The following is a 26,676-nucleotide window of genomic DNA, read 5'->3' as shown; positions in this document are numbered from 1 at the left end:
TGTCAAGGTCAGAAAATTCCCAAGATCTCATTTTGCCTTTACGTAACATTTTAATATTCAAAACAGATGACAAATTGAAAGTATTGATGCGCACGGCATGACAGCACGCTGAGAAGGTTTTAACTCCTCAAGGGGAAATAATTGAAACCTCTCTTCACCTGCTGTGGATGTGTAGATGTGCCAGTCCCGGCGGCCGGTGTGTGGTATACCGGCGGTTCTCAACGGACCAACTGAAGGACCTTGAATTGGTTCCAGGAGGGGTCCCCAGCAAAAATGATCAATAGTTAATCTTCACCGTTATTTAATTTACAAGACATCGACACCAATAGAGGAAGAAAAAACAAACAAAATCTCATCAAAAGGGGTCTAATTGCACTCAATGGTCTCAACGGCCTATTGCTTGATAATCCTTGATATAAAAACAAGTTTGAGGGTCACTGTGGTATACCATATAGTGTTTCATCACAGAAGAAAACAAAAAATATTCTACAGCATGTAAACGTCATCAGTGATTTTATTAAGGCCCCCATTTTGTTTTTTAATAGACTGGGCGAATAGTGTCGTAGTCTGGTCAAAAACATCCTATAAACATTATTTATTTTATTTGAAAATGCAGAAGACTCAATCACTGAACAAATCATAATTGGTATGAATATGCAATGTAAAGCAAAGGCACAGTATGATGCAGAGGTTTCACATTACTTTTATTGAATAGCTGCTGTGAGCGTAAATTAAGCATTGGATAATAATCCAGTGTCATTAAAGTTAATATAACTTAGCGTAAAGAGTGGGAAACGGGAAGAAAAACCAACACACGTACAGAACAAAAATGGCACAAAAACTGAACAGAAGATTGAGATTTCCATTTTAAAATGTATAAAAATATAGAAATTCAAGCTTAAGATTGTAAAAATGACGGCCTCAAAGAAGGCTCCAAGAAACATTAGCCCCTGGTAAAGAGTTAATTATGCCTAAAGGAAAATATTGGTGTCAAATTGCGTTTTAGCCTATTTACTCAAGACACACATTTTACATGACATCATTTGTTAATTCCATTGGAAAAGTCTGAAGTGCCATTACTTTAACGAAATATGGCAAAATGACGTAAGTTTGACAAAAATGTGTTTCACCGACCAGGATTAGAAAAAAATTTAATATAATTCAAAATTTTCAAAAAACACATACAAGACAATATTAAAAATTAAAAAATATGAGCTGTGTGCTGACTAGTAAATCGACTAAAACTCAATTTGCTACCAGTACGGTCCTTTAATTGATGTGACACACACATAGCTACAAACTGTTTTCCAGGGCCAGTTTGACAGTCTTGATTTCAGAGATGTGGGATGACTTCTGAATGATGCAGCTGGTGAGGGTGGACCCGACAGCGCAGCTCTGCCACATGCTGGATCCTGTGGCACAGGTCCTGCCCAGGAGAGTGGTCCTTGCAGCGCCGGTGGGTCCACTGGTGCAGATCTGCCCTGTGACACTGATGGGCTCTCTCGTGCAGCTCTGCCCTGTGACACGGGTGGGCTCTCTCGTGCAGCTCTGCCCTGTGACACGGGTGGGCTCTCTCCTGCAGCTCTGCCCTGTGACACGGGTGGGCTCTCTCCTACAGCTCTGCCCGGCGGCACCCTGCTGCCCCTGGGCCAGGTTTGTCAGAGCCATGGCAGCGTGGATCTCTCTCCAGTCCTGGTCACTGTGGATCAGATTCAATTCAGAAAAAAAACAAAAAAACTTGAAGGGATACTCCAGTTCTGCATCCTAACTGTTTGCTCAATGCAAGACCCAGCCTAGCGTTTGTGAAATTAGGGAAATACACCTTCCAGCATCTCAAAAGCTTATCTAAACAAAAAAGATATTTAAGCCATACATGTTGCATGTTTATGACAATTTAAATATTAAAAAAAACTGAACAAGATGTGAAGTCTCTAAATCAGGAGTATCCCTTCAGCTATGGACGTTATTAAGAGCAACAGATTATTTTAAGTGTCTACCATATTTTAATTCAGCAAAGTCACTTGAAAGCAGATAGTGTAACGGATAATCACACTTACGTGTTACATTTGGTTGAGGCGTAGTCAAATGTGTCTGGGAAGAAGAGGAAAAAGGGTAAAATAAAACCTCATGTGAAATAATGTATCTTGTTTTCTGAGAACTCGGCTTTGCTTGGTGAATAGGGAAAATGCATTATATTTAAGAATTTGTTTTTATAGTCTCCAGTGATAGATTGCTCCGTACAGATGTTTTGGTTTCTAGTTTGCAGCAATGGTTTCTAAGTACGTGTGTGTGTGTGTATGTGCCAGTGTGTGTGCATAGCAGTGTTAGTGCATTCATTTTTGTGAGTGTGTTTGGTGCTTAACAAGGAGAAGAGCCGGCGTTTGGCTGCCCTTTGCTGCTAAAGCCCCCCCAAAAAATGCAATTACATTTCTCTTGTGCACTGAGCTGGAAAAAAATATGATACTTCTATAATATATCGATAATTTTAATGCTGGTTCTCATCATTTCTAATTGTTCGTAGCACACTGTTGCAGAATGCCTTACTATTAAGAAACGTACCATTCTGCCTCAGAGTCCCACTGTGTTAAAATGCAGCCCAAAGGCGCAAACATTTGAGCCATAAAAACGTGTAAAATATCCATTTTGAAAACAGGAAGTATTTACATGTTATTCCGGGAACAGCTCGTAACAACGGCACACTTTGGATGTTCTGTGGCGATTGCAAAAAGTAGTTAAAAATGTGATATTATTTTTAATCAAAACACGTTAAAAGAATACAGTGAGACATGTGCCACAATAATGTGAGTTACACAAATTTGAGAAGGAAATGTATCATTATTAAGCCTTAATCATTTGCCCTTCATTTGGACTGCATTCAACCTCAGTGAGAAGCTGCAGCGGAGCAGTACGTTTTATTCTAAAGTGTTGAGTGAGGTTATGCTATGCAGTTATAAATGAGGTTGAAAAAATAGCAAACGCATCCTTTAACAGATCTACCCATTTATTATTTACATCAGTTGGAGATAATTAAAAAAAAAAATAATAAATAAAATATAAAAAAAAAAAATCTAAGCTTGTAAGTGGTGTCTTATCTGTGCTTCCCCTCCGTTGCGTCCACGCTGATGGTGCTTCAGAAAGCTCTCGATGCAGTGGAGAGTCTTTTAAACGGCAACTGTAATTCATGTGTCATCTGTATTTATTGCACAACATGCCTGTGTAGTCTTTTGCATGTGTGTCTTTCACATGCGACATTCCCTGCAACGGTGTGCAAAATGTCAAAAACCCACATTTGACCTTTTTGTTTAAGGGGGTCGCCTCTCAGCCGTGCCGATTGAGACTGGTGAAATGCATATTTTTCGCCGGAGGTAAATGGAAGTCCAACGTTGGCGCGAACACCCAATGTTGCAGTCTGAAACATCCCTTTCTCTGATTTCTTCTCGGCAACCGGAGCCAAGAGCGACTCGACATTGATAGTAAATCATTTAGCCTCTTAGTTTTCTTTGCTACCGAACGTCCCAAAGCATTTCTCTCTTTAGCCGTAGCGTGTTTTCGCAAGGAAAGTGTATCCCCTGTATTACTGGCACAAAATCTATTTGTTCTACCACTGGCGGGTCTCAGGTTTGCACAGGAGGTACCAACTAACACAAAGGCATGGAAAGTCAGTGGCTTCCTGGAAAAAGTGCAATTATATTAATTTCTTTTGCTCATCATTAGTGAGCTCTCATTGCCATTTCCAAATAAGTAGGCATTCTTTGCTTTACCAGACATTACACCAAACATTAAAGTGGAAATCTGTGATATAATTTTGTTAAAAAAATTAAGTAATGTTTGATACTTTATTAAGCTGCGACTTAATCAGCTATTCAATGTATTTGCATTACTGTATATATGTGCTTCTCTATTTGCTGTTTCCATTGTTGATGGCGGGGTCCGCCTTTCCCGGCAAGAACGCACCGATCGGGCTCATGTTAGGAGTGAAAAGCAGCTGCGGTGAATTTGGTAAAGCAGCATATCTAGTTGTGATCAGTAAACTGTCAAGAAGAACTTCAGCATCGGATGAAAGAATATCCCACCAAATGACCAAGGCAAAAAAAAAAAACTTGGAGACAATAATTTTGGCTATTTTTTTAATAAACTCATCCAGTATTAAATAAATCCCCTATTAAATAAATCCCATTAAAATGTTATTCATGATTAATACTTATCTTCCCCAGTTGGAAAAGATGGAAAGAGGCATTAGAGTGTGTTCAAACACATTATTATTATTATTATTATTATTTAGGATTCCAGTGGGCTGGAACCCTATTGGTTTTTGCCCCTGACTTTTATTATTATGACTCTCCTTGGTGTTTTTTGGGCTAAAAGTATCCTAAACACGGCAGCCGCGGTATGCATGGACATGGTTGAGGTCTCGTTGGAAACGGACCGGTACGTTTCAGCCATCTTGCGGTTCAAGTTTGATCAACGTCGATGTACATTTGGAGCAGGAATTACTGCAAAACTGTTGTAAATTTACCGTAAGTTGAAGAACGTTGGCGTATCTCGATTAGTTTGAGGAGCATTTTGTGACATCATGAACCGTTATATACTCTATGTCCAGGCGGCGTCTCTGGGTGGTCATTCGCATTCCAGCGACTTGCGCGTTGCATAGTGGTTGCTACGCGTAGCGTTCCCTATATTCCACATATTGTTCGAAACGAGAGGCAGCAGGAGCCGATTCGGTGTTGAATGGGAACTCGGAAAATTGTAACTCGTGCTGCGTTTCATGGAACCCTGAGAACTGTAATGGGTCACAGTCATAGTCAGGTCATAGTTCTAAGAACTTTTGGAGGAACCGTCTCTTTCTTTTATGTCCGTACTGCAAGATCTAGGAAGGGTCGTAATTCTTAACGCCCGACACAACCTTCAGTAACATAAATCCACGGTGAATGGTTGAACAAATGAGCCAATGCGGCACTGGCAACCAGGATACTTAAAAACCTCTGTAAAATAATAATAATAGACTTATGAATTGTGCATATTATAGCATGATACCTCTGTTTTCACTGCATTTACAACAAAATACTCTCAAAATACTCTCTCCCTCTGTCTCTGTCTCTCTCTCTCACTCTATATATATAATAAAACTGGAATAGTGGAAATTCTGAAATTTCTAATTGCTGTCGATACCAAATGATGATGTGTTTTTTGGAAACTAGGAAAAATGTAAAACATACCTAACATGACTAAACTGGACCCCGTGTATTGCTGCCTGCAGCTATATTATTATTGTTATTAGGGGTCCAGGCCATAGGAAAAATTCTCTGAACTTTGAAACCTAAAACTATGTGAAACAGAAGAACGGCAGAAGCTACGAATAGGCTTACGTCTTGTTTGAATCAGTATGTCACAAACACCTTGTATCTGGAACACAACAATGACATAAGCTACGAACCTGGTTGAGGTTTAAGTTTTATCCAAATCGATCCACATATGGAGGAGATATAACTTGAAAACCGAACAACTTTGACTCCAATATTCAGCTGGTCGTGCTTGACTGTCATGCTGCTGTTCGTAAACAAAATGAACCAGATGAGATTAACAGTAAGACGCTTTATGATGTCATCATACTATTTACTATAATTATGCAGGTTCTGGTTCAGAATTTACATTGGCACCATGTCCAGCGTGTGGGGTAGACTCCCTCGCTTTGTGGATTTACATTACAAACTATGCATTTATATTTATGTACTTTGTTACCTGATAGATGTCAGTAGATCCATTTGATTGATATTTTAATTCTGTGGTCCGCATTACTTTGCCGGATTAATAAAAGATACGATAAACAGTAGTCCGCAAAACTCGTGACCAAGTCAAGTTGAGTCCATCCAAATGTACGACTTAGTGATGCGTTCAAGATCCAGCGAGCCGTCGTAAAAATAGAAGCCGTTTTTCGTATTTCATGGAAAACGTAACTTATTTAAAATATAATCGAGGGAAAGAAGTCCCCAATAAAATTACCTAAGTTCGACTGCTATCGTAAATCTCTGTAAAAACATAAACCTACGTGACCAACGACGTCACCTACCGTCAGTGAGACTGCACATATACTTACATACATCAAGGTAAGTTATAACAATAAAAACTTTTTTTTTTAAGAGGAAATTCATGTATAAATAGTTTCCTACAGATTAACGTAGTAGATTTAAATGTAAAGACAGAAAGTGTTAAGTATTGATAAGTTCTTCCATAATAATTCTAATGACAAATTAATGTTAAAGTTCCATCACTGTTGCCTGCATTACGATATAGACAAGTATTCTATTTAACTGAATTTTCCAGTAGTTTAACAGAAAAAAATAAAACTAACATGTATTTATTATAATTATAAGATAAAATGTATTATTATTGTTATGCAAAGTAATTTCAAAGTTAGTTTTTGTAATGGTTCCTGATTTCAACACATTTCTGAAAATCTAAGATAATAAAGAAGCCCTTGTCCAAAACTCCAGTCGTCAAGGTCAGTCACAATATTCTAAAACACATAAAATCTTAAAGCACCGTTCTTCGGGAATATTTAAACTGAATGGCAGAAACATGGATGTAGCCCCACCGTGTTTGTACATTTAGTAAATTGTGATGCATCACAGAAACCAAAAAACGGTACCACGTACCTAAAACAGATAAACTGGACCCCATGTATTGCTGCCTGCAGCTATATTTATTATTATTATTATTATTATTATTATTATTATTATTTTTCTTTTTGTTTTTATTATGTTTCTTATTATTTGTAGTATTTGTAGTATTAGTAGTGGTAGTGGTAGTAATAGTATTTATATTACCACTTACTATTAGTCTCTTCAAAAACTTGACAAGGGTGTGTCATTGGGACCCACACAGGAAAATAAACTACATTTTAACACTTCAGGGATGCCTCATTTCCACGGGGAGGATCAGACTTTGCATATCTGGGGCATTTGGGCCCCTCCTCAGCCAGCGGGGTTTAATTTGTAGCAAACTGTGTGGAAAAAAACTTAGAACGGTATGTGTCAAAGATAAGTTTTTCTTCACTCAGCGTCCAGTAAAATATGATTCCAGTCACATTTATGGGTCTCTGGGCTTTTTAAGGGAAATCCTGACCACATCTTATCACAATACATTTCTTTGTCGTCGTCAGATGGTGTTTAATGTGTCCTGAACCTGCCACAGTTTGACCGACTCTTCCTTTGAAAATGGATTAAAACCTTTAAACGATTTTAAACTATTTGGACTGATCTGGTCCATACGTTGTACTTGATACTATCACATCCCTTCGGTTTTGAGCCGTCTCCTGGGCAGAGTATTAAACGTGTTCATGGTGTTGGAGCTTGTTGTGGATCTGGCAGCTTGACTTTCCACTTTACCCTCACACGCAGCAACCATACCGGGTTACAAACATCCCTAATGTTACCGGAGGGGACACATTATAGTGTTACGCAAACATTTCAACACTGCTCCCCACACTGTGTATGTGTTGGACATGTGAAAACGACCAAATCCCTCAAAGGGACGCAGTTTGAGGTAGCAGAGTAACAGTATATCCTTCATAAAACCAAAATACTTGACCCCTATTAACTATTTCTGCTCGTGGAGTTTTTCGCATTATTATGATTTTTCACTAATTGTGTTTGAGATAATAATAATAATAATAATAATAATAATAATAAGAAGAAGAAGAAGAAGAAGAATTATAATAATAATAATAATTTTAATAATAATATAATTGTTTTTCAGGCATCAGTCTTTTTGTTTTTTTCCTTCTTTCTTGTCTCCTTTTTTTTTTTTCATTAATTTGTTCAAATGAGCAATCTGCATGTACAAGGAGAACCTTTTGTACAAAGCCGGCCTTGAATGACAAAAACATTGCAAAAGTCGTATCTGCTAACTTGGGCAAACTCAGCAACTAACTGGTTTATGGATAATTCTTTCTCTGTAATGAAGGAAATAACGTATTTTGAGTTGAGTGATCACTGGTATGCGCAGCAGTATTATAACACTATAATTGCACCACATGAGTTACAATAAAGCACACCTGCGTAACGTACAAGGTGGGGCGGGGGCACCCAAGGACGCCTTGGACAGCAGCTTTGAGAGACTTCCTCAACGCCTAATTGACGGGTTACTCAAGTTCTACATTTGGCAGAAGCCTACACTTCTCACCCTGGGAAGAATAAAGTCTCAGACATTCTGTAATTGTCCTTGAAGCAGACTGGACATTTCCACCATGGCAGGAGGCTGGAGCGGAACAAATGGCACATTCTAGAATATGGAAATCATATTTGCGGCGCGGAGCCGCGGCCAGCTCCAGCCCTATCCAATTTTTTAAATGAGGGATTTCAGCGTCTGCATGAGTACCTATTAGTAATGTGTTTGTGAAGGCTTTGGCTCCCGTCCTCCAGGAGATTTGAGGCTTGTCAACAGAACCGTGTGTTTCCTAAGGGTCTTAAAGGGCACCCAGGTGTCAAAACTTCCTTCCAACTTTATGAACATGAATCTGGGAAGAAGAAAAAAAAACCTTCCTGACATTAAATGGAGGGCTGGAGATTTATTTACTTTAGGGTCCGCAAAGGAACCATGTGAAGGAGATTGTGCATTCAATTCCTGATTTACCGGACACGGTTATGCATATGTATTAAAAGGGGACGTAACTACGGTAGTAAAATGGTTGTTTTCCCTCTCATTGAAGGGGGAGATGATTTTAAGTATTTCTCCTCGACAATGTACATGTCATTCACCATCTTCACGGATCTGCACCCCCTCTGGCTAAACTAATGCCTTTTAAAGGTCGATGGATTGCGCTAAAGGCCCCATCGCGAAGAGAAGGAGAAGGGTTTCCGCCTCTCACCCATGTGGTAGACGAAGTTGGTCTCCATCTCCGAGGAGCAGGCCGGGGAGGTCGCCTCCTCGTCATATTCGATGGAGCTGAAGGACTCCGAGTGGCTCCTCCTCCTCCTCCTCCTCCTCCTCCTGCCAGGTTTCGGGACGTCGTCCGAGCTCGGCGCCATCACGTGGTGCAGCGTGTCGTTCAGGTAGCGGTTCAGGAGGCTGCTCTTGTACTTGGACGGCGGTGAGACACTGTCGTCGCTGTTGGCCGAGTCGGTCCTGGTGAGGACGTTGACCTGTTTCTGGGCGACGTCCTTCTGGAAGGACGACCTGCTGAGGTCCGAGCGGCTGGCAGGGGTTTGCAAGGCAAGGTCTTCGTCTTCAGCAAGGAGCCGAGAGAGAGGGTGAAGCAAAGAAAATGAGAAAGAAACAATTGTGACTGACTGACTATTGTATTGGAGTTTGGAAAGTAAAACATCAGTCCAAGCTTTTCTCGCAAAATTCTTTCGGGTTGGACACTCTTTCCAAAACCCTTGACCAAGGGTTGACCAGGCATTTGCATTGGCTTGACCAGGCATTGACTTTACAACTTGGTCCCTAGTTGGTCCCGCAAATTTCTTTCGGGTTGGACACTCCTTCCAAAACCCTCGACCAAGGGTTGACCAGGCATTTGCATTGGCTTTACATTGGCTTGACCAGGCACTGACTCTACAACTACGTTCCTAGTTGGTCCCGCAAAATTCTTTCGGGTTGGACACTCCTTCCAAAACCCTTGACCAAGGGTTGACCAGGCATTTGCATTGGCTTTACATTGGCTTGACCAGGCATGGACTCTACAGCTTTGTCCCTGGTTGGTCCCTTGGCTATGGCTGCCCGCTGCTGAGGACAGATTTTCCATTTCAGTTGGAGATCAATAAAGTGATTGTTCTTCTTCTTCTACCTGACACACTGTGCCTATACGAAGCGTCTCTCACCCTCTGAGTTGGTGTCGTCGCTGCACACGCTCAGCCTCTCGGCGTTGCCCTGGATGTATTTGTTGTAGAGTTTGATCCTCAGGGCCCAGCTCAGGTCTGGCTGCCTCACGGTGTTCTTCAGCCTCCGCCTGGCGTTGGCAAACCAGTTTGACACCTGCACAGACGTTAGATGTTACAGATTTGGATGCGAGAGCAAAGCTGGTCAGTCATGCCAACGTTGAGTCGCTCAGCCACTCTCGGCCAAAGAAACCACTTTCGGTGCAATAAGTCAGTCCTTAATCCTAGGACTATTTTGATTCCTTTCGAGCTCTTCCTCAGCTTACCTGTACGAGTGTCATGTGGGAGCCCAGGGCCAGCAAGACCTTCTCGGTCTTGGTCGGGTAGGGGTTGTCCCTGTGCTTGTACAGCCAGTGCTTCAGGGGTCGTGCCATGTCCTGCAGCGCCTGCCGCTTGTGGCGAACTTTGACGCCTCCCAAACGAGCCCTGGGGAAGCCGGCACAGGTCTGTTACGAGAACTTTCCGACAGGTCAGCTATAGTCTGAATTTTGTTTATTGTCTTTCCTGGGATTTTTGAGAAAATTGTAGAATGTTATTTTCTGAAGCACTTTCATGTAAATGACAACCAGCGGTAGTCAAAGTTGGTGGAATAGTGTAATAGCTTTTTGCAATATGTTGCTTAAGTACTGTACACTTAGTATTATCTTATATTGAAAAAAATGTTATTCATTATGCAAGTCAATTGATTATTTTTTAGTCTTCAAAATTTCAAAAGCTCAAAAATTATTGAAATGTTTGTACTGTAGCATCAAATTTACTTGATTATTAGCCCACAAACTACCTGTGAAATGGTGTTAAAATCTTAATATACAGCATTATTTTGTCTCCTGCTTCTTGATAATCACACAGCGTAAAAGTAATGTAAATTATAATTTGACTCACTTAATCTGTAATCATACCTTCAAAATAAGAGCCTCCTACTCCCCATCGGAGCTGCTTACCCGTATCGTCTGTACTTGATGTGAGATGTGTCCTCAGTCGTCTCCGCGCACGGCAGCAAGTCTGTATTCTGTCCGTCCGTCCGCCTGCTTTGTCCCGGAGTTAAAGCTCCACAGCTCAGTCTGCTCCTCTCCTCCTCCCTCCTGGAGTCCTCCAAGCGTAGGAGGCTGTCGGACGTCATCACCACTACTTTGTTCATCCTTTGTTCACAGCGAGAGTTCTCCCAGCAAACAGGTGCATTAGAAGACATGTGGGCGTAAATGGACGCGGGAGGATCCCATTCTTGCCGACAGAAAGGTCAATGATAAGACTCGCACGAGCTCAAAACTCCCTAAGTTCTCCGGAGTGTGAGCCTCAATCGCCGGCCAGAAAAAATAATACCGGCACTGCGGTCACCAACGAGAGAATAATGTCTGAAAAATAACAGAATGTTTTCTTGGTTTAGCTGTGAGAGACTCTTGGAGGAAGAGTTCAAATAACCTGCTGCTCTGCTGCCGATTGGCTCCCTCCTGGTCCAATTGCGTCTGAGAGCTGAGTTTGGAGAGACGCTCTGAGCAGCAGAGCCAGCAGCACACTCCATGTTTCGAAAAATGTATCATTTGTAAGAATATCAGCAGATGTGGTCATCAAATTTATTAGCGAGTTTGTGTCTGGTGCGTGCGTGTGTGTGTTTGTGTGTGTGTGTGTGTGTGTGTGTTTATGTGTGTCTGCGTGCACGCTGATTGAAGCCAGCCCGCTGGTTAAGTAATCTGACATGCCATCATATTTTCTCCATGAGGCATGTGAATCTCATGGATCTTGTGGCTTCGCGAAAAAGCAGCGTCAGCAACTAATATATGTTTTGCCATAAGATTCTTGGAGATTTATGGGTGTAATGACATGGTTGTTAATAAACCAGCGAAACCGCCAGAAGCTGTGTTTTGTGTTTTGTCAGTGAATCCCGCTGAGTTCAAATGGATTCGGGTACAAATGGGCCCGTAATGAACTCAATACAAACCACGGAAAATAAATGGAAATTAAATGGAACTTTGTGACTCTCATCCTCAAGTATCACTGAGATGATGAGCAGAGTTTGGCGAATTTCTGAGTTTGAGTGACTTGTACAATGTCAGTGGAGTGAGTTTGCTCGAATCATTCAAGGAAAACACACAAACAAAGCTTGTCGGTCCGACTTGTAGCCTTCCGCTAACACACACGATGTCCGCCCTGCAGACGTCTAAACATCCTCCCAAACCAAAGCACAGATCTGCTGATTATTTTTAGATAAAACCTGCATGAATTCAATGTCCAAAATGAATACAAAGCAAAGTAATAACATATCTGGTGAAGTCCTTAACTTGTGTAATGAAATTGGCAGCAATTGTGTATTTGATAGATAGATGAACAGGCAGACAGACAGACGGATGGACAGACAGACAGACAGACACAGACAGACAGATAGACCGACACAGATTAAAAAGTGTATAAAATGTATCCACGTTGAAGAAGTTGTTTGAGTTCAATTAACAACGCTAATAATATTATTTAGAATATTCAGAATATTTATCAAATATTGCTGCTCTTTTCGTTGAAAACCTGCAGTTAATAAAGAGTGCTACATTCAAAATAATCAAGATGAACAGAACCACACACCACTTGTGCAACACTGATGCATCAACTTATAAAGAGTATGTTACAATTCTCATGCACGTCCATAATTGCCGCCCTGCGCGATTATGGACTCAGTTTCAAAGGTTTGTGATTTTCCCGGAAAGCTAAAAACCACATGTAGTCCCCGCTAGGTGCAGTAAATTCCACGCGAACATTCCACGGCGGCGGTGTGAGCGCGCTGCGTGGTATCACACACCATTTAGTCCCGTCCCTCTGTGACGTGTTCGCCCCGCTCCACTGTTGACGTTAGGAGGGAACACACCTACGAGCCGCAGCCCCGAGACCCCCAGGAACAACACCCGGGAGGGGGACGTGTTTGGATAGCTTGCTGTTGCTGCTGCTGCTGCTGCTGCTGTGTGTGTGTGTGTGTGTGTGTGTGTGTGTGTGTGTGTGTGTGTGTGTGTGTGTGTGTGTGTGTGTGTGTGTGTGTGTGTGTGTGTGTGTGTGTGTGTGTGTGTGTGTGTGTGTGTGTTAGTGTGGGTGTGGGTGTGTGTTAGTGTGGGTGTGTTAGTGTGTGTGTTAGTGTGTGTGTGCCTGTGTGTGTGTGTGGGGGTGCGTGAGTGTGGGTGTGTGGGTGCGTGCGTGCGTTTGTGTGTGTGTCTCTGGATCACACAATGTTTTTTTTGTTAAATATTTTTTTTCCGAAAGAGGCAGACAGAAATGACCTAATGAGTGATTTGAGATTAAAAGATAAAAGTCTGTCTGGCCCTGTCAGAGCAGAGGTTATTCTCTTTTAGCGTTTCAATGAGTGTGTGTTTGTGTGTGTGAGGGGAGAACGGGTGTTCACTTGTGTGCTTATCTGTGTTCCCTGTCTCTCAAATTCACCAGATCTGATGTAGGTTTTGGTCTTTATTTAAGTCGGGGAAAGAGCCACATGCTGCTGTATGAACATCCAAGCATCCACATTGTTTTATATACAGACAATAGATATATACAGATATATACAGATATATTCCTTAATGTGGGCACTGATCCCTTAATGGGAGAAAAGCTTCAGTGCAGAACGACTGCAATTGCCCCATCATACTCTGTGTTTTAGTCAGCTGAAGTTATTCTCTCAGTACTGGATCATTTTCAAAGATTCTGGTGCCAACCACTTGGGTTGACTCCCAATGATCCATGAAATTAAAAAAAATAAAAAAATAAATAAAAAGTTTTCCTTTACTCTACTCCAGTCGTATCTTAGTCGATTCTCTCACATAGAGATAAAGTCATTGTTTCGCGTCAGACGTGTTTATTTTCGCTTTCCCCCCCAAATGGACAGTTACATGATGAAGCCAAACCGAGCGCGACCAATTGACATCATACGTGCGCTGTGCAATGTCATCGCGCTGCGTAATGTTCGCGGTGGAAGGTGCGGAGAACATGAAACGGGGGGGGGACAGGTTTTCGTTGGATCGCTCCTCTGTCTTTAATGGCGTCGCCATGATCTCAGCAGGCGTCTGCGGATTCTCAGCGCTCGTATGGCGGAATTACGCCGCCGCGCTTGGCGCTCGGCGTCGGGCCTCTCGCCTGGCGACGCCGGGCGGACAGGGGAAGTGGGAGCGAGAGTGTGAGCGACGGCCAGGGGGTTAATGCGCTGACGTTTGCCATGTTTTCATAAATGGAGCTGCCGGAAGGGATTGAACTCGCCGACGACTTCAAGGATCCCCATTAAATCTCCCGTCGTCGGAGCGGCCAAACGTGCCTCGGTGCCGTGGTCGAGTGAGCCCTACGCAGGGGAAACCTAAGTTCCGCCAGCCGCTCGAATGGGTTTCCAAAAGAAATTGTAATTGGGGTCCATCCACATCCACCTCCCAAATCCTCGACTGAACCCCCTGTCTGTGGCAGCCAGTAAAAGAAAGATATCACCCCTGCGTGCTCCCCGTTTACTTCCGAAGGACAAAAGCGGCGCCGGCGTAGAGGCCGAGGCTGGGCGCCTCGCGTCGACCTCCTCTCTCGGGGTGCGACCGGCTCCTCCATCGATTTGACGCTCGTCGCTGCGTAATCTGCCGTGACAGGTCCCCGCTGTGCCTTCTCGCCGTGAGGTTCTCGTGCCGGGTCGTAACTCTCCCGCTCTGAAACCCCGGGGAGACGTTTCATTTACCCCGCGGCCGCATGGTGCAGCCCGGCTCCCCTCCCAAAACGCGACGCCGGCTGACACACCGGCGCTCATTCACACCCAATTGGCGGTGGCTGTGTGACGTCCGAGCTCCGTTCAGGAAATCCCCTGGTTGGGGAGGAATGGGGCCATTAAATCAAATGAGCTCAGGTGAATTGAATCGAACGCCGCGGCGTGTAATTCCTTCTGGAACCAGACCATCGGCAGCTAAATACAGATGTGGATGTTTGTAAATGGAGTGTCACTAATGGAGGCCGGCTGCCAGTAACTTTCAATATCGGTATTGTATAGCAAAGACCTCATCGCGTATAATGAGTCTTTATGTCGTCAGATCATTCTCAAATGTCAGTGGACCCGCAGTTGACCGCGCGTGTGTAATATATCGGCGTACATCTAATCCATTCATAAATAAATGGAGACCGGGGTCAGCCATACATCAACGGCTTTTCGGAGCAGCCGCGCACGGTACGCGGCGGACCCAAAATCACGGCGGCGCGACGTCCTCCGCCCGAAACCCCGAGCGGGTCGGCGCGGCGACCTCGCCGCGAAAAACAGCCTCGCGCGCTTGAGGCTTCGACGGCGCTCCTCGCAGTTAATCCGTCGCTATTATGTTCAGAGTGTTATTGACGAGCCTGGGTCGCTGATAATATTCCTCTGTTCTGCATTACAGTTCACTGAGCAGTCAGAATAATTACATGCTGATGTTTGTAACTTGGCAGGAAAATAGCGGCCGCATAACCTGCAGCAGCCACAAGTTCTGGGGAGGAGTCCATATATATAGGAGCATTTATATATTTATTTATCATCCTCATCATCGTTCCTGGTTTTCAGCGCCGACGTTGCTCCAACCACAGAATCTCTGGCTGGAGACAGAATGGAGGCAGAGTGTACGAGGGTTCATGTTTGTGTAATTACCAGCAAACTCTACTCTAATTTACAACACAGGAAACACATATATATATATATATATATATATATATATATATGGTATAATTTAAGTGCTAACATTCAATCGCTAAAAATGTCTTTACATTTACCACAAACGATGTCCTTGTCTTCTCTTGCTCTTGTAAGTATAGTAACACCACTTTTAGACACAAGTCTTATTTTTCTGGCCGCTCCACTCAACTCTGTGTTCCAGCGTCCCCCCCCCCCCCCCCCCCCCAAATTGCGGTGAGCGTGTTTAGCACAGAAACCCACAGAAGCGTCTAAAACCTACGCTGCAAAACTGCAACATCTACCCCGGGACAAGGGAAGGACTATCTTCCGCGGAGGGGGTGTAGCTGATGGATGTCCGTGCGAGAGTTTTTTTTGTTGGTTTTTTTTTTCCTTCCCGCGAGGATGCCATCCGGGGGGTTTGGGGGTTAAGGCAAACTCTGTGTGCTTTTGGGTTTCGGGCGGGTCCAGGCGGCCGGGAGCCACTGCACCTGGGGTCCTGCCATCTCCTGCAGCACCGCGCGCAGCTCCCCGGACGCTGCGGCGAGGTCGCCGTTGACGACCGTCCTGTCAAACAGGTGACCAAACTGGATCTCCGTGGCCTCTGCCGAGTCCATCATCTCCTCAAAATCCGCCTCCTGCGAATCGCAAAAAAAAACAAACAACAAATTAGATTGGACACACACACACACACACACACACACACACACACACACACACACACACACACACACTGTTATAACCTCTGAGTGCGAGTTTCCTTGTTGACTTTCTTGGCTGGTGAGACATGCGACGGCGACTTGTCGGCTTGGACTTTGAATTGAAATCTTTATTTAGCCTCGCTGCGAGAACATCAATGAAACGACGCGCACGGAGAAAAGAGGACAAACAGTAATTAATCCCATCGCACGGCTACGGAGTCGGCGTTCAGTGAACGTACGGAGGCACAACGCGGGCCGCGCGGAGGCACCCAACGGGAAAATATGTTTTAATCTCCAGGTCCTTCGCGCCGCCATTCCGTTCACGAGGAGCGTAAAAACTGTGTACGTACGCGGAACTCACTCCTTGCCAGCAGAAGTTGAACTTCCCGGCTCAGAGCAGTGAATCTCTTCCAATCGGCCATCTGGGTTTTTTTAATTGGGCCGAGACCCAGTGGTTGGACTAATGAGTGAAACCAGCTGGACCCGTCCACGGCTGGACCCGGAGCCGTCCGCCGCTGCCGGCCCGGCGCGGTTGGGCTGTGTCCGTCCTGATCCGGCCAGGTAGAGCCCCGTTCCAGAAACCAGTGAATCCTACAGGAAGCTGTCGTCTAGTCATCACTGTGTAACCTGACAGGAAATAGAACGGGTTCCAGTAAACATTCCAGTAGAGTATGTTCTCTGCTGCGTAGTAAACCCAGGCACAACACGCCCGCCATCGTTACAAGCCTTTTCACACGCGGGGCCGGTAAGACATGCTTGAGTTTCCGTTTCGGGGGGGGGTGTTTGGTGCCTGGTCCCCGGTGCTGCGGCGCAGGTGCTTGACCCCGGAGGTTTTCATGAGGGCAGCCGGGGTCAAACGCTGAGTGAGGGGACAGATGGGAGTCATGGAAGTGACCTAACATCATTGCACCTGAAGGGTTGGTGGGTCATGGGTCGGTGCAAAGTGGGATATCTACCACCGCACTGCAGCGAGCTCTTATATTTTTTTCTGTTCCGCTCTCCATCATGAAATCACACTATGACGCCCACTCTCTCGCTCCCTCACCTAAAAGCTTGCTCGCCCCAGGGCAGTGGACAAGATGTCCTTTGTGTGTTCTTACGCAACATCCTTTTGAACAAAGCTCAAGGAGCTTGAGCTCTTTGGTGTCTTAAACACTGTGTGTGCGTGTGTGTGTGTGTGTGTTTGTGTGTATGTGTGTGTGTGCGCGTGTGTGTGCGTGCGCGCTGGGCTCACAGAAAACATCCTGGTGGTTTTTCGGTCCTCTTCGTCGCAGATCATTTTGGCTTTCCTCCTGGTGAGACGCAGCTCCTCGACCGGCGGCGGCTTCACAAACACCACGTAGGGTTTGAACTCGCAGGTGTACAAACTCCTTATGGCCTGATTCAGAGAAAGGGGGGAAAAAAAGCGGGTCGATATGAATGCAAAGAGGGGCATCGTTTTTTCACAGATTGCGTGCGCGCACAGTGTCTTGTGGGTTGGTCCCGGGTGAATGAAAGGAGTGAATTTCCATCCGCACCAAGATTTGGGACTTGACTTACATTTGGCTGCACGTCCAGGATGCACACCTTTCCCTCCGCCATCACCTGGTGAACAGAGTCCACACTGGTGCCGTAGTAGTGTCCTCTGTAGCTCCCATATTCTATTAACCTGGAGAGAGACCTAGTTACCTTTTAGCAGTTATATATTATTTTTATTATTATTGTTATTATTTTTGTACCTGTGATTCAGTATGTCTTCCTCAAACCCGCGCCGTGAGGTGAAGTTATAGTGCACCCCGTCTCTCTCCGCCGTTCTTTTCTCCCGCGACGTGTCTGAAAGGGAGCAATCGGAAACCGTGAAGGGCACGCCGTAAATGCTCGCCGGCCCGGGGACGCGACGGAAAGTTGAGTGTCGCGCGTCTTACGTGGCACCGGGAGACCGAAGCGGTCGGTATCAAAGAGCAGCAGCCTCCTCTTGAGCTCGCTCACGCCAACGCCGCCGGGCCCTGGGGGTCAGACAAAAGAATAAAAACACGATATGAGCGGGGAGTCGTACTCCGCCCGACCCGCTGTGCTAATGTTTTCCTGGCGACGGGACCGACATGAAAAGTGTGTCCTCTAATCAATTGGCCTGTTTGGAGTATCTGCGTTTGCCATCAGCGGGATGGCTTAGAAAGGAGAAAGGAGCGAAAGTAGGAACAGAGAGCGATACCGACAGAAAGAAAAAGCCAGATGGACACGGAGAAGACAGGAGGGAGAGTGAAGGGGGGAGTGAGAGAGATAGAAAGAGAAATGGAGAAAAAAGTTAATAGTCCATGTTGATTTTGGTTTCTGACAATCCGAGCCCCTCGCTTTGCTTTCGCCCGGGTCTCTCTCTCTCTCTCTCTCTCTCTCTCCGACTCTCTAAAAACACTTTATTGCCTCTGGAGAGTCCATAGTTTCACGTTTCCACGGGACGTCTGCAGCGCCGCGCAGTATCGGTGTCGTTTCAGATGAAGGATGCAAAGGCTGAAGCACACGCAAAGGTGACACACACACGCACGCACACACAGGCACACACAGGCACACACAGGCACACACACACACACACACACACACACACACACACACACACACACACACACACACACACACACACACACACACACACACACACAGCATCTGGGATTTTCCTCATAGATCCATATCTCCGTCACTAGCGCGGGTCCAGCCCCAGATTGCATCAGGCTCAAATGGAGTGGTGTCTGAAAAGTGAGATTCCTCACATACCTGCCTTTTCCATCATGACCTCAATACAGAACCAAATATCCACTTCTTACACTGCTGATATGTTCTGCAGCTGCACAGGAGGCGAGAGGAGGGCATCGCCGTGCAACATGCAGCTGACCTGCACCCTTTTTAAAATGTTACATGATCTTTAAGGCTCGGAGGGTCTGGCGGTGATTTGGTAAATTTTTCCCTGCATCTATTGATTCACTTTAAAGAAGGAGGTTCGATGTCTGACCCGATCAGCCCGCTGGTCTTATTTAAGGGATCCTAACACTTGGTTTTCTCATCTAGAAACTCCCCATTTCCAATAAACTATATATATATATATATATATATATATATATATATATATATAGTTTGTGTTTATATGTATATGTATATACTGCATTTCCTATTGCAAAAATGAATGAGCTTCAGCGGCAGACAGTAAAACAGAACCCGGAGCGAGGGAGGGAGAGAGAGAGCGAGAGAGAGAGAGAGAGAGGGAACTAAATCTAAATCCAAGCTGTCCCGCTGCTTCCAGCTTGCTGATTGAGTGCTTGGCTGACTTTATCAGGAGCGTTTTACTCCCGATCCCGGTTTTCGTCTTCCTGTTCTCTCTCTCTCTTTCTCTTTCTCTTTCTCTCTCTCTCTCTCCTCTCCTCTCTCCGCTCCCTCTCCTCTCCTCCGCTCAGATTATCTCTCCGCTGCCTATCTCACACGTCCCCATTCACCGCTCCCCATCGCCGCCCTCAAATCACTTCTCCCCTCTCGCTCTGTCTCTCGTCTTCTCGGTTTTCGGTTTTCCCTCCTTGTTCGCAGATTACAGACAATCATATTGTAATATGACTTAATACCAGAGGCTGATGGAGGGATGCTGGAGGGAGGGATGGAGTTGAAAGATAAACAGAGCAGCAGGCCTGCCGGACTGGGGCGGGCTCCAAAACAACCTTAGAGAACACTAAATTTAAAGTTAAGAGCACAAGCACGCTGACAGTGTTTACTCAGTGCTGAAGGGAAAAGACTGTTTGTGCTCTCCAGATGAGAACAATTAATCCTCTATTCATTGCTCTTGTGTTTTTTTTTTTTTGTTTTGTTTTTTTTTCATACGGGTTTTTAACCGCGCCGTCGAAAAAAACGACGGGGCTCATCATATCGTAAATTTGTTAACATTTCTCCAAAGGACAAACCGATCTACAGTAAGTAAACCCATAATAAAACGGTGAAATTATGTCTACCAGGTACGATTTCACTGAAACAAAAAATATCATTGGGATCGTAGTCATTGGATCAACTTAAAAACAAATAAAAAATGCTTTAATTTGTTCAACCGACACTTGTTTTTTTTTTTTTTTGGGTTTTCTCAACTTAAAATCTGCATTTCCTTTCTCAGTTTCAAGTTGGGAACACTAAAAAATATATACAAATGTACAAATGTAAGTTATCTTTTACGTTCCAATGACTCCATCAGAGTGTTTTCACTGTGTCGTCGAGCAGAAAACAGATTACCATTAATGAATTGCCTTAGCTGCCTGATTTCTGGCTGGAAAGTCAAGATCAGTGCACTCAACAATTAATCAATGAATTCACAGAATAAAAAAAACATCAGTTCATATTCCCCATTATCAGGTTCCCATTCAGTGACAATTTGATATTGGGTTGTGAGAGAAAATAAAATAAATGGATCCCAATGGATCACGGGGATGACATGAATGAATTAATAAAAAACACATTTCGATCCATTTTCACTCATGTTTCGGCCTTGTGTGTTCTCCCGAACACGGGTCGGGGCCTCACTCACCGACCAGGACGACGAGGCGGCCCCTGTCCTCAGGCGTCCTGCGGTAGGGGACCACCTCCATGTAGGTCGGGGTTTGAGTGAGACTTTCCACCCCACAGCTTCTCCTCCTCGCCGGGGCGTCTCTCGCCCGACCCCCCTTCCTGCCGAGTCGGAAACTCCGTCTCAGACTGGCTATGGGGGGGTGGAAGGTGGAGATTAGATCACAGCGAGCTGGACAGACAGACAGGACACAAAAGGATGGTTTTGTGGGTTTACATATGCAGTGTAGATACTTTGATGCAATCTACTTTCATTTGAGCAGTGGACTTGCCGTCAATTGCCGAACACTTAACACTTAAGGTGTGGCGCTTTTTCAACCCTTGCATTTAAATGTTGTCTCCTACCATTTATAACCGTTCACAGCACAGCGCTTGCTTCTCGCTGCCGCCTCACAGCGAGAAGGTCCTGGGTTCGAGTGCCCTCTGGGGACGCTGTCGGTGCCGCGCTCTGGCGGGTTATCTCCCGGTGAGGGGCCTTCCTGTGTGGAGCTTGCGTGCTCTCACCGTTTCACCGGGTTTCCTCCATGTAACATCGGTTACCCCCCCCAAAAAAGATGCAAAGATCGTCGCCTGACCAGCGCTGGACGTTTTTAGTTGGGTCCGCAGGCGTCCACTGCTCCTGGCTGCCACAATCCAGGATGTTACTTAGCACCACCTTGCAGTATTTATTGTTACACCAATGTTGTTATTACACTAATCTCTGTCGCAATGTAGCTGAATGTTATTCTCCCTTGTAAGTCGCTTTGGATAAAAGCGTCTGCTAAATGACTAAATGTAAATGTAAATGTAATGTTATAAAAGCAGAGAACAAGTTTCACCGGCTGCCATTTGTAGTGTGTGTGTGTGTGTGTGTTGGTCGCTGTCGTGACGCTCTGGGTGACCTGTGACAATTGCAAAAACAAACTTTAAATAAACGTGATACTACTTGTCATTCCAATTGTGAGTTTTCCATTTTCTAAAAGGGGATTTATCATGTGTTTTTTATTTATCAAGGTTGAGGGAGAGTGGCAAGTTTCTCAGCGGCAAAGCATTCAGCGAAGCTGTGCCACGGACGGTTGTAAATGACAGGAACCGACATTTTAAGGCCCGGGGTGAGATACGCCGCACTCTAAACACTCTTTTTCCAGCGAGGGTTAAGCCGTGTTCCCGCACGGTGTCGGGTCCCTCTGAGCGTCGTCACCCCGGGGGGGCCGCCACGCCAGCTCCGCCACCGCACCGACCTCGCCGGGACCGGGGGGGGGGGGGGGGGGGGGGCGCTCCGGATTACTCCGTCACGCGCGGCTTGCGCCCTGTCAGACAGCCAGCGTCTGCCACGCGAGTGTGGTTTGGCTCAGTTTGGCAAAGTCTCTCCGTGGCCATGTCGACGGCTGCTCCCCAGCTGTGCCCGAGCCCGCTTTGACGTCAGCTGTAACCCGAGGACGCCAGCGCTGTGTGTCCCCTTTCGGCCGAGCCTTTGATTCATTCCGGAGGGCATGGCATTGTTTTTTACGGCTTAAAAAAAGAAAAAGAAGAAAAAGAACTCCCCGTTCCCGACGTGTGCCCCGAATGTCCTCCCGCTTAAATGCTTTTGTTTGATCGAAATCGGTGCAAATTATCGCAATTAACCACAGAGACTCTTGTTTACCTTTTTTTTTTTTTGACATAGTCATAGAATCTCTGTTGTGTTGACACTGTAATCTGCCTCGTTGAAAAAAAAAAAAAAAAAGGCCAACATAGAGACACTCTATGGCCCAAATGTCGTAGTGATAACTGTATTAGAACCTGAATGTCATTCCTGTCATTGAGTCGTTGTTATTGTCTCTGCCTATAATTGGTGATATTATTTCTGCTGTTTCACTAACCCACAAGGACACTGAACCACAATCGTAGGCACACACACACACATTTGAATGAAGATTGTGGCTTTCAGACACACACACACACACACACACACACACACACACACACGCACACACGCACACACACGCACACACGCACACACGCACACACTTGGACGTACAGTCAGATGACTCCTGTATTCCCTTCCATGCGATCAGATGAATTATTCACTTGCTGTTCTGCCGCGTCCCCCGGCCAACTGCACCACGAAGCTAAATCAGGCGACCTGGTTTATGAATTTAACTGGAGGCTGCAGTTTTCTTTCCCCCGGCTTTGCCGCGCGTCTAGATCCAACTCGGAGATGGTTTCAGTTTTAACGGCTCACCGATGTGGATTCCTGTTAGAGCCCCGTAGTCGGCATCCTGTTCCGTGTCTGGAGCAATAGAGGAGGGGAGGCAAGGAGAGGAAGATAAATGATAGAAACAACCAGAAGATGGTGTAGCCGCTGAGTACGTTGATTCATACGTGTGTTTGTCGACGTTATCCAAAATCTAGACCAAAGGCTTGTGGAGACAAAGAAAACGACTTGTACTTGTAATAATAGATATGCATAGGCGATGCGTAATGTATAGATGCAAGTTGACTCTGTCCTTACTAAAAAAAAAATTGTTCTTTTTCAAAGTAATAAAGGAAATATATTGTCGAATTATTGAATATTACGTAATTTATTGTTAATTTATCTCCCCCGTAATCTGCGCAGCATGTGGAGCAAACAAGACAAGTCAGTACAACGGTTATACGGCAGGTTGTAGAATGTGTGTTTCGGCGTGACCGTCGTCCACTCCACCTGAAAACTCCCCGACGCGTCCACCGCAGAGTGCTGAGAGTTTTTCCTCCGTTCCCTCCCTCATCGCGGCCACGGCGGTTTCCCCGAGGTGCGTACGGACGCGCCAAGGCTCGAACAGGGCGCTGGGTCTCCGCAGGGCCACCCGCCTGCGGGAGGAGGATGGTACAACTTTAACCAGTTTACGCCTGAAAAAATAAAACGACGACGGCGATAATATCGATTAAGGCATATTATGTCAAAAAAATATCATCCGCCCTGCCGCCGGGGTCCCCAGATGGGTTCGTTTTTCCAAACTTGACCTCATTGAAATCGTGGTTCCCATCATTTCTGACTGCCCAACCTTGCCGAACGCCATGCTGCTGAGAAACGTACCACCCTGCCCCAGCTTCTCACCGACATTTACTCGGTGAGGTCATAATGGGAACAGCCCAAAGCCTGGGTCGATAAATGGCGAACCGATCCTTTAGCCCTTTAACGCCGGCTGTCGTCTGGTATGAGGAGGGGTCGCCGGGGCGCCGGTTCCCACCTCTCCTGGAGCTGTGGCGAGGGGATGAGCCCCGCCCGGTTTTCGCCGTCTCCGCAGCGGCGGGCCTGCCACCAGGCGTCGTCCTCCTTGCTGAGGATCCGGAGGACGTCGCCCCTTCCGAAGCGCAGCGCCGCTTCCCTGCACGGGACGGCGGGGTCCGTCCCGGGCTCGTAGCCGAAGAGGGTCCGCACGTACAGCTGCGGAGGGGAAGGTACGCGGAAACGAGGAGGTTAGCGCTCAATCAAAACGAGCTGTCGGACGCGCTGATCGCAACGGACGGTAAAAGGTTGAGTTCACTTGGTTTTTCTCCGCCGCACCTTCTTGTCCGTGGGCGGCTCTTCCTCGGTTGAAGCGGGAACCACCGTGAATGTGACTTCTCCCCGAGAACGAGCCTGACACCGTGAGAAAAAAAAACCCCCAAAGAAAAAACACCACATCCTAAAGCCTCGACCGAGATTAAAGCAGAGACATGAATGAGGAAGGAAAGCAGGAGTGACAGGAAGAAGGAGCGCGAGGACTAACGAGAAGAGGAAGGACCTCCTTGGGCTTCTTGCGCTCCAGCGAAACTCCGTTGACCTCCCTCAGCTCATCTCCTTCATGAATCAGTCCTATAAAACATTGCACAACGGGGCCCGGCGGCCGGGGCCGGTTTTTATTTATCACACTTCTCTGCCGCGCAGATTACGCGAGGACGTAGCGGAGAGGCCGCGCGGCCCGGGCCCATAAGTTAAAGGTTGGCGTGCGTACCGCTCTTGTGCGCCGCGCCGCCCCGCATGATCCTGGCCACGACGATGGCTCCGGTGGACTCGTCCCGCTTAATGGTCGCTCCCTGCGTTGAAATTTAGTGTGTGTGTGTGTGTGTGTGTGTGTTGATAGCAGGGTGTTGAACAGATAGACAAGCACGTGGATGATAAATGGACACATGGAAGGAGAACAGAGGAGATGGACATAGGAGATTACGTTGTGTCCAGGCACAGAGAGAAATGAAGATAGAAAGAAACAAAGAAAGCAAGAAAGCAAGAAAGCGAGCGAAGGAGCAGCATGTTGATTTCATTAGAGCCGAGTGGAGTCGAGCTGCTCCTACAAAGCCACTTCACTCTGACGAGAGTTATTTGTCTCGTGACGGGGCCATTTAGACGGCTTCATCCATGTAACAAACGCATTTCTGGAGCAGGGTTTTCCAAATCAGCATTACATTCAACAGATGTTGTTGATGTGGAGCACGTCGCAATGGAAAGAGCGTCCTGTGTAGTAGAGCTACAATCAGCTCACGGCGGGGTGTAACCCCGTTGTCTGGAAAACGGACACACGTTGGATCAATCAGAGAGACCATGTCAGTAAAAGGTCACCCCCACCCCCCCAACCCCAATCCCCTCCCACCCCACCCCTTCACCCCCACCCCTTCAATCTGGATTTGGGATCGATACAACAGTGTGTTTTCTATTATTGACTCCGAAATCCTTCCCCGAGCGCAAACCACTGACACAAGAGCATGTGCACATGGACACATACTGTACACACTGGCTTAAAGTACAGCCAGTCAGCCACACGGATGAAAATGCATCAAAACACACACACACACACACGCACGAACACACACACGCACAAACGCACACACACACGGGCGCACACACACATCTAATGTTCAAGCACACACACATACACACACACACGCACACACAGACACGCACACATCTAACGTTCAAGCACACACACACACACACACGCACACACACATCTAACGTTCAAGCACACACACACACACACACACACACATCTAAAGTTCAAGCACACACGCACGCACACGCACACACACACACACACACAAATCTGACGTTCAAGCACACATGACCACATACACATAAATAAATAAGGTGCCGACTGGGATCAGATTTGGTTCTTCAGAGTGATGACATAGAAGAAACATTTTTTTGGTTCCACAAAGAACCATTCAGCCTCTTCTAATGACCCGTTCTCCCTCGCTCAGAAACCTGTGTTGTGTTTTTTTTTAATTTGCCCTCTTATAGGCAAATTAAAATTCAACTATGTAAATTGGCTCGCCACCCGCCCTTGGACCACGGGTGGGTAGGGGTTCAGGGATATATCACGTGGCGATGTTCATGGGTGTTCATTGGTGGAGCTGAAAAGGGGATCGCGATATCGACCAAATGCACTCATTTTTAATTTACATAATTAAAACACCAGGGGGCAGCAGCACTAATCCCACTTTGCTTGATTGCCACTGATGTTGACGCCGTAGATGACCGCCACACCGATGTTCCCCCAGGCCCCGGATGTGTAGAGCACAGGGTGGACAGAGAAAAAAAAATAACGTTTTGTGGGCCAACTAAGGTGTTGGAAGAATGTTGGCCTAGTTAGCTGCTCAAATTCGCTGTTTTCGCAGGGGAAGGAATCTTCTAGGGTCGTAACTCGTTTCCATTTCGAACTTTAATAAAAATATTGTGACTGTATGGAACTGTGAACCCTGCAGCATGTATCGTAGCCAACCGTGAGCCGAGTGTATCATTACTCCCCTATGGGGGTGTGTGGTTATTTTCCATGGTGGACGGTGCCGTCACCCATCATCCGACGACTCGAATAACAGTTTAGAAGCTTTTAACTTCGTAAAGAACCACATGAGGAACACGAGGAGCCGTCCCCTCAACAAAGCAGTTGTTCTAGTTTGGGTTGATCACGGCTCCTGGTGAAAACCCACA

At 45.9% G+C, this 26,676-nt stretch overlaps 2 protein-coding genes across 2 annotated transcripts in view; both read right to left on the bottom strand.

The window, feature by feature from the left end:
* Window positions 1-687: 687 nt before the first annotated feature.
* On the bottom strand, window positions 688-11,242 carry LOC307238617 (homeobox protein Mohawk-like). Its single transcript, XM_080011678.1, has 6 exons — window positions 10,817-11,242; window positions 10,142-10,301; window positions 9,819-9,972; window positions 8,867-9,223; window positions 2,058-2,091; window positions 688-1,699 (listed from the first exon to the last, which is right to left on the bottom strand). Exons 1-6 carry the CDS (start codon window positions 11,062-11,064, stop codon window positions 1,294-1,296), a joined length of 1,359 nt encoding a protein of 452 aa, XP_079867804.1. The 5' UTR covers window positions 11,065-11,242; the 3' UTR covers window positions 688-1,293.
* Window positions 11,243-15,813: 4,571 nt separating this feature from the next.
* Window positions 15,814-26,676, bottom strand: part of LOC307237576 (MAGUK p55 subfamily member 7-like) — a gene marked incomplete at its 5' end in the record, with an annotated part of 19,406 nt that continues 8,543 nt past the window's right edge. Inside the window, 12 exons of the mRNA XM_080010320.1 lie at window positions 15,814-16,139; window positions 17,437-17,580; window positions 17,742-17,850; window positions 17,921-18,014; window positions 18,107-18,187; window positions 20,731-20,901; window positions 22,972-23,019; window positions 23,434-23,579; window positions 23,960-24,156; window positions 24,277-24,351; window positions 24,482-24,567; window positions 24,707-24,788. Of these exons, the coding sequence (XP_079866446.1) occupies window positions 15,930-16,139; window positions 17,437-17,580; window positions 17,742-17,850; window positions 17,921-18,014; window positions 18,107-18,187; window positions 20,731-20,901; window positions 22,972-23,019; window positions 23,434-23,579; window positions 23,960-24,156; window positions 24,277-24,351; window positions 24,482-24,567; window positions 24,707-24,788 (1,443 nt within the window). The 3' untranslated portion in view covers window positions 15,814-15,929. The remainder of the gene's footprint in view (window positions 16,140-17,436; window positions 17,581-17,741; window positions 17,851-17,920; window positions 18,015-18,106; window positions 18,188-20,730; window positions 20,902-22,971; window positions 23,020-23,433; window positions 23,580-23,959; window positions 24,157-24,276; window positions 24,352-24,481; window positions 24,568-24,706; window positions 24,789-26,676) is intronic.

The sequence above is a fragment of the Zeus faber genome (assembly GCF_960531495.2).
Source record: "Zeus faber genome assembly, chromosome: 12".
Classification (NCBI taxonomy): Eukaryota; Metazoa; Chordata; class Actinopteri; order Zeiformes; family Zeidae; genus Zeus; species Zeus faber.
The sequence above is the reverse complement of the archived record's forward strand: the minus strand, read 5'-3'. Positions and strand labels throughout refer to the sequence as shown.

Coding starts and splice junctions, on each gene's coding strand:
- LOC307238617 (XM_080011678.1), bottom strand. CDS start 11,064: ATGTCTTCTAATGCACCTGTTTGCTGGGAGAACTCTCGCTGTGAACAA. Junction 10,302..10,816: donor ATCAAGTACAGACGATACGG/GTAAGCAGCTCC, acceptor CGGCTTCCCCAG/GGCTCGTTTGGGAGGCGTCA. Junction 2,092..8,866: donor CAACTTCGTCTACCACATGG/GTGAGAGGCGGA, acceptor TCTTCTTCCCAG/ACACATTTGACTACGCCTCA.